Source organism: Mizuhopecten yessoensis, unplaced genomic scaffold (assembly GCF_002113885.1).
Source record: "Mizuhopecten yessoensis strain PY_sf001 unplaced genomic scaffold, ASM211388v2 scaffold8213, whole genome shotgun sequence".
In the NCBI taxonomy this organism is placed as follows: Eukaryota; Metazoa; Mollusca; class Bivalvia; order Pectinida; family Pectinidae; genus Mizuhopecten; species Mizuhopecten yessoensis.
The window spans coordinates 2,614,628-2,622,147 of record NW_018407435.1 but is presented as its reverse complement, the minus strand read 5'-3'; the positions used below and the strand labels follow the sequence as shown (position 1 = coordinate 2,622,147).

The 7,520-nt window shown below is 37.9% G+C and overlaps 1 protein-coding gene across 1 annotated transcript in view; it reads left to right on the top strand.

Annotated features, from left to right (window-relative positions):
- Window positions 1-2,741: 2,741 nt before the first annotated feature.
- LOC110455384 (NACHT and WD repeat domain-containing protein 2-like) overlaps window positions 2,742-7,520 on the top strand; it is a 41,015-nt gene continuing 36,236 nt past the window's right edge. Inside the window, exons 1-7 of the mRNA XM_021505484.1 lie at window positions 2,742-2,960; window positions 4,834-4,919; window positions 5,309-5,425; window positions 5,796-6,029; window positions 6,472-6,592; window positions 7,084-7,194; window positions 7,378-7,402. Coding sequence (XP_021361159.1) covers window positions 2,861-2,960; window positions 4,834-4,919; window positions 5,309-5,425; window positions 5,796-6,029; window positions 6,472-6,592; window positions 7,084-7,194; window positions 7,378-7,402 — 794 coding nt within the window. The 5' untranslated portion in view covers window positions 2,742-2,860. The remainder of the gene's footprint in view (window positions 2,961-4,833; window positions 4,920-5,308; window positions 5,426-5,795; window positions 6,030-6,471; window positions 6,593-7,083; window positions 7,195-7,377; window positions 7,403-7,520) is intronic.

The window sequence follows — 7,520 nt, the reverse complement described above, 5'->3', positions numbered from 1 at the left end:
CCGTGCCTTGTACTATTGTCCATCACTCCCGTGCCTTGTACTATTGTCCATCACTCCCGTGCCTTGTACTATTGTCCATCACTCCCGTGCCTTGTACTATTATCCATCACTCCCGTGCCTTGGTTTGCTTCCCCCTTGTAATTCCGTTCGTCCTTGAATATCCGTTTCTCTTGTGCCGTCAGCATCGGAAAAGATCGGTACAAAAACTTTTAAACTTATATACAACCTGATTTTTTTAAAATAAAACAGAGAGAGATAGAAAGAAGGGAAGGGAGCGGGGTAGCTCGGATGATTCAGGCACACATTAAACATTGATTATTTCATGCTTGGAAATAATTTTAAAATATAAACTTATGTTTAATAATTAAAATTAGTTCTATACTAGGTGTAAAATACCCTTAATTCCTCCCTGAATCAATTCTCATCTGTTCTATGTTCTTCCCTGGCCACTTTCTATGCTATCCCAAGAGCAGGAAACTTGAAAACACGAAAACGTCGCATACAAACACTAGTAATTAAATCGGCCAACAGGGACGAATGTCATTTGACACAGTATTTTAGATGTACATGTGCAGTGTGTGTGCTGCAACTTTCACATGCATGATATAAGCATTGATATTAACACGAGAAGCAACTATAATCCAACTGGTAAGTATGTGTCGTCAATCCGATCGTGTGTAGACACAAGAGCTGGGTGAACCAAGAGGTGTTTGGGCCTAAACGATCACCCGAGGGAATTGGCAATGCCTGATCAAATCCAAGGCGACTACATTGCGTAATGGGACCGCCTGAAAAGTAAAACATTTGAAACACCCTTTCTTGTCAACGCAGACGTTTTTGATGAGTCTTCTACAACATCAAACTGAACATTTATCCTGATAAATCCTCAGGATCCTGAACATTTATCCTGATAAATGTTCAGTTTGATCCCGATCCCATCTTTTTTCCACCAATGTAGGTTCTTTCTCTTTTCCTGCCTTATCTGTCTCATCCTCCATATCTGTACTAGTCCGCAAAACACTAATTATGTGTTGAATAGACTTCAAGCCCGACTTATAAACTATAACTTTAACTGTAAAAAGAACAACAAACTATCAGTCATGTTAACGTTGAATAGAATCTTAACAATTTATGACAATGACTAGAAACATATATACAAATGACCTTCGAACATTTTTAAAATACAAAAAAATATATCCTTACAACTAAACAGAAAATCACTCTGGAAACGCTGCACTTCATAAATATTACATATGAATATTTATTGAGATCTGTGAAGGACAAATCGTGGATTTCTTACATGTATTGAACCAGTGGATACCTTACAAAACCACTTAATTTATATCTTTATGTTCCTACAGGAATTGAATAATGGAGAAACGAGAAAGCAAAAATGACATTTCTGAAGTTCCCAAAAAATAGGGCATTTTCTGAAAATCAATTATAAAAATTCTAAATTGCGTTCCGACACCACTTTAAAGGCTCTGGAAATTTTATTCATATATCAAAATTGTCATATTTTATTTAAATTAAATGAAGATTTGTTTATTTATATTGAAAAAGGCCCAGACAATAACCCAATTCCACATTAGTTAGAAGGAAAATATGATGTGGAAAACGGTTATTGTCTGGGTTTTTTTCCAATATAAATAGTCAAAACATTTTTATTTGTTTTAAATATCAAAAGCATCAACTATGAAACGCTTTCACTGATTGGCCAGTGCATTTACCGTTGTAACGCGTTAGAGGTGAATTTTAACGCGTAACTGTTCATCTCTGTATCGTCTAGTCATCAGTTTCCACGCGTTATGTATTTCCGCGCAGCCATTTTATCAAGCTATATCTCGTAAATACGTGACCTGCTGGACACAACACAAGGATATTTTAGACGTTTGGCCGGCCATCGTCTGTAAACTAACACAAAAATTACCGGAAGTTCGTCCGGAAAACATAAGAAATAAATATGCAGTTTTGCTTAATGCACTTTTTATCTTGCAAAATGAGCCCATACCTCAAAAAACGGTGATATATTTCATTCATAAACCGGTCTTTTTTGTAGTCTGACAAACGTACGAAAATATCGTATGCAAATGAGGCCACATCACCTCGCCGATTTTTTTTCCACTTCCGAAGAGCCAAGGACATTCTTATATCGATAAACAGTGTTTTTAATGAAACGTAAACCTTGTAATGCTTCCAATTTTCACCAACTTTAAAACAGAACAAAATGAAAAATAACTTACCATCAACAAAAGCCGATATAAAACTGCAGAAAATATTTTTATTCTATATTATAACCAGGGACGTATAACTGTCCCTGTTATAACTTAATAAATATAATAAATAATTTAAAAAAAACATGAATTCGTTCAATTTGACATCTTGAAAAATCAATTAAAAATGTGAAATTTAAAAAAAAGTTGTTTTGATAATTAATTTGACGATCAAAGGTATGTTCTTGCAGGTCACTGTAGAGAAATTCTTTTTAGTGTAATCGAGTTATCTTTCTTTGAACACTAAGTCAAAATAGACACATGGAAACATATGACGGCTACTTCGTACATTCCGACGGGAGAAATTTGTTAAAAATTGTTTGTTCTGATTTGTTTAAAATACAGTTTTGTGTTGCCTGTTTTTTGTTTCCATTAGTAGATTGTATCAGGGATGTGAAGTGGACTACACATCCCTGCCTTAGCTGTGTTTACTGAGGCGTGCTGTTGTTGGTAAACAGTCGAGTAGCCATGGACGCTCTTACCGAGAATCGGCACACCGATAGACACACGGAAGGGCGGACATGGCTCACTGGACTAACAGAATGACACGTGCTGTCATAAAATAGTCAACAGACACATGTTTTAGAATGGCGAGCATATTAAACAGGGTGTCCGAGGGATGCCTGGACGAGCTTCCGTCCATGGAATCCTCCATCGTCCGTGTTTTCTCGAGCTCCACGTTCACCGGTGAGAACGTCAATATTATAGGCCTAACCGTGTTTGTAAATAATGTCAGTTATAGTTTCGCAATGACACGTTCCATGTGTATATGTGGGTGTTAATTCATTCAGTGTTGGTCTGGAAAGTATTTGACTTTTAAAAAGCTTAATAATTAAATCCTTATATATTTCTTTGTAAGATTTGACTGTACCACGGACTTGGGTAATCTAATTCCGGGACTGTGCATATGATTAAGGTCGCCTTCCAGCTTCGAGCAAGAGGAAATTTCCCTTTAGCTCAGTGGTAGAGCGTCCGACTAGGAACCTGGAGATCGAGGGTTCGATCCTGCTGGAAGCACACTATATTCTCTTTCCTGTTACAAGTATAATAGTATATTGTTAACCTAGAGCGAGAAGATATTTAAAACCTTTTATACACATAGACTGACACTATGATTTGTTGATAACAGGGCCAATTGTTTCTCTGATAGATTGTCTCGAAGCAGTTAAATATATGATATATATATATGTTCATCTTTTGTTTGTAATAATTATACACAGTATGGACAACAGGCTTTGTCTCCTCTGCACACAGTATTATATGTCTATGACTGAGATATATACATTGTATATATATATATATAAACACTTGAAGGGAAGTAATAAGAAACTATTTTTGTCATTTCTTTTATATCTAACCATCACATTAAGGACTTTAGATGGGTTTTTTTCAATATTTAATCTATTAAAAGGACTATACCCGGCCTTGGTTTGAATATTTGTAGATATGAGTGACCTTGGTTTGAATATTTGTAGATATGAGTGACCTTGGTTTGAATGTTTGTAGACATGAGTGACCTTGGTTTGAATGTTTGTAGATATGACTAACCTTGGTTTGAATGTTTGTAGATATGAGTGACCTTGGTTTGAATGTTTGTAGATATGACTGACCTTGGTTTGAATATTTGTAGATATGACTGACCTTGGTTTGAATGTTTGTAGATATGAGTGACCTTGGTTTGGATGCTTGTAGATATGAGTGACCTTGGTTTGGATGTTTGTCCACATGAGTTACCTTGGTTTGGATGTTTGTAGAGATAAGTGACCATGGTTTGAATATTTGTAGATATGACTGACCTTGGTTTGAATGTTTGTAGATATGAGTGACCTTGGTTTGGATGTGTGTAGATATGACTAACCTTGGTTTGAATGTTTGTAGATATGAGTGACCTTGGTTTGGATGTGTGTAGATATGACTAACCTTGGTTTGGATGTTTGTAGATATGAATGACCTCGGTTTGGATGTTTGTCCACATGAGTGACCTTGGTTTGGATGTTTGTCCACATGAGTGACCTTGGTTTGGATGTTTGTAGATATGAGTGACCTTGGTTTGGATGTTTGTAGATATGAGTGACCTTGGTTTGGATGTGTGTAGATATGAGTGACCTTGGTTTGGATGTTTGTAGATATGAGTGACCTTGGTTTGGATGTTTGTAAATATGAGTGACCTCGGTTCGTATGTTTGTCCACATGAGTGACCTTGGTTTGGATGTTTGTCCACATGAGTGACCTTGGTTTGGATGTTTGTCCACATGAGTGACCTTGGTTTGGATGTTTGTAGATATGAGTGACCTTGGTTTGGATGTTTGTAGATATGAGTGACCTTGGTTTGGATGTGTGTAGATATGAGTGACCTTGGTTTGGATGTTTGTAGATATGAGTGACCTTGGTTTGGATGTGTGTAGATACCAGTGACCTTTTTTTGGATGTGTGTAGATATGAGTGACCTTGGTTTGGATGCTTGTAAATATGAGTGACCTCGGTTCGTATGTTTGTCCACATGAGTGACCTTGGTTTGGATGTTTGTCCACATGAGTTACCTTGGTTTGGATATTTGTAGATATGACGGAGGAGAGGAATTATCTGATGAAGAAGTCCATTCCTAAAATTCGAGATTATTGTTTCATGAAAGGGCTGACATTTCAGGTGAGTTTGTTTCATATAGTTAACCCTTTCACCCCTTTGTAACTTTAGTAGACTCTACCATGCATTGATCTTGATGAGTCCATTTTGGTCTACAGTGGTGAAAGGGTTAAACTGATTCATTGCATGCTGTTACATTATGAGGTTGAGACGTGTCTGATCTGTCAAGTTTTGTCAAACACATAGGAACTGTTCATGAACTGTGAAAATATATTTGATAGATTCTGATTGAATACCAAATTCAACAACATGCACCAATCATTGAGTGGGCCAAATATCTATCATTTGAAGTGATAATATCTTGAAAAACAAAGAGAGAAAGTTGTTATAAAACTAGGTGACAGCAACTTGATTTTGTATATTAACATGTTTTGATGAACTTTGCTATGAAGCTTGTGGACATGCGGTGGGGAGTTCGTGATGAGGCTTCGATTGACCACACAACAAATGAATTAGTCCTAGATGAGGCGGAAAAGTCTAAAAGGATATCGCGTGGACCCTACATGCTGGTAAGTACAAATGACACTGATTCTAGGGGAGTTGGACAGTGGTCCTGGGGGTGTTGGACAGTGGTCCTGGGGGAGTTGAACAGTGGTCCTGGGGGAGTTGGACAGTGGTCCTGGGGGAGTTGGACAGTGGTCCTGGGGGAGGTAGACAGTAGTCCTAGTGGAGTTGGACAGTGGTCCTGGGAGAGTTGGACAGTGGTCTTGGGGGAGGTGGACAGTGGTCCTGGGGGAGGTGGACAGTGGTCCTGGGGGAGGTGGACAGTGGTCCTGGGCGAGTTGGACAGTAGTCCTAGTGGAGTTGGACAGTGGACCTACAGAGGTGTATTTATTTTCGGTATAGGACTACTAATTGTTTGGTCTATTCTACTTTCAGGCGTTTCTTGGTGACAAGTACGGGAGTCGTCCAATGCCGAGCAAAATAGATGTTGGGGAATACAAGTTGATCCGGCGGACTGCAATGAAGCTTGGGTATGACGTCTCTCTGATGGACCAGTGGTTCAAGCGCGATGACAACGCTGAACCAGCGATATTTTATCTCTTACCAATCACCAAACTTCTACCCAACTATGACAATGACGTTGAAGGGTTTGAACAGCAACGCCAAAGTGTAGGTATCTTTTAATGTTAAATAGTTTAACTAATACCGCACTGTTTAAATACTAACCAGGTTGGTAACTGGTTTGTGTGACATTTATTGTAAATTACACATTTCAGTAAAGTTTCATTTATAAAGCTGGCTGAAATAGTAAAAATAGAAAACATCTCTCTGAAGTTCAATTTTATCGACTGTAATGTATCTTTCAAATATTGAAATTTCTCAAACTAAAACAAGCTTGAGCCAAATGAAGACACAGAACAGCAGTGAAAATGTCTGAAAGCTTGCACTTTTTAACATTTTGTGTTCCTCACAACATTTTTGGTCATATAAAGATATCGTAAGAGAAAAATTAAGTTACATTGATTTTTTTGAGTTTCTTTGTACTGTGTATGGAGGCAGTCAAAATCAATATGTCAGAAAATGTTAGCAGAAGTTACCATGTGTGTTACAGGACAGAGAGAAGTGGTCAAGTATAGACGCCAGGCTGACCAAAATGTTGCGGGGCGCTGCCAGCCAGGCGTATGACGAAGGCCTCATCGACAAGGAAACACGCCAAAAATACTTTCACTCAGGTATAACAACACTGATATAAACAACACAGGTAAACTGTACAAGTAAACAATTTTGCGTTCAAAACTGTTCTAAATGTGACTAGATTAATCGTGGTGTAAATTTTTCATTCGTCAGAAAAGCAACACCTTAGTCTCGCTTCCGCTACTTTATGGCGGCGAGACAAACATTTCTTTGCAGAGTCATATTTGTTATGATATTAATTATTCAGTACATAAATAAATATTCGCATGTAAATATTTTCGTGCTTGTTTACTCCACGCGCAAAAACACATGCATGTCACCTTTATAGAATACCACAGAGGTATTCAACACACAACACTGTAAGGGATTCCGTTAAGCATCACTGATCTTTGATTGTTTTTGGATTTTGTTCTTCACAGCCTTAAAGCACGGTTATCACAATCAAATATAGATCATTGAAGTTTGGTTGTCAAGGTAATGTCTGCTTGCTTGTTGGGCAGTAGTTGTACCCGTCAGTTTCTATTTATAGTAACGGAGGTGGAGATACAGTCTGGCATACTCAAACCAGAATCGGTCAAGGACAAGGTCATCTGTTACTGTCGCACCTTTTTGGACATCAACATTGAGGACAAACTTGCATGTAAGTGAAATGATTGTTTTGTGACCGTATCTGTCGACGCAGACTTCTGTTTGTAAGTGGAATGATTGTTTTGTGATAATATATGTGGACGCACACTTCTGTTTGTAAGTGAAATGATCGTTTTGTGACAGTATCTGTCGACGCAGACTTCTGTTTGTAAGTGCTATGATTGTTTTGTGACAGTCTCTTTCGACGCAGACTTCTGTTTGTAAGTGATATGATTGTTTTGTGACAGTATCTTTGGTCGCTGAAATGATTGTTTTGTGACAGTATCTGTCGACGCAGACTTCTGTTTGTAAGTGGAATGATTGTTTTGTGACAATATA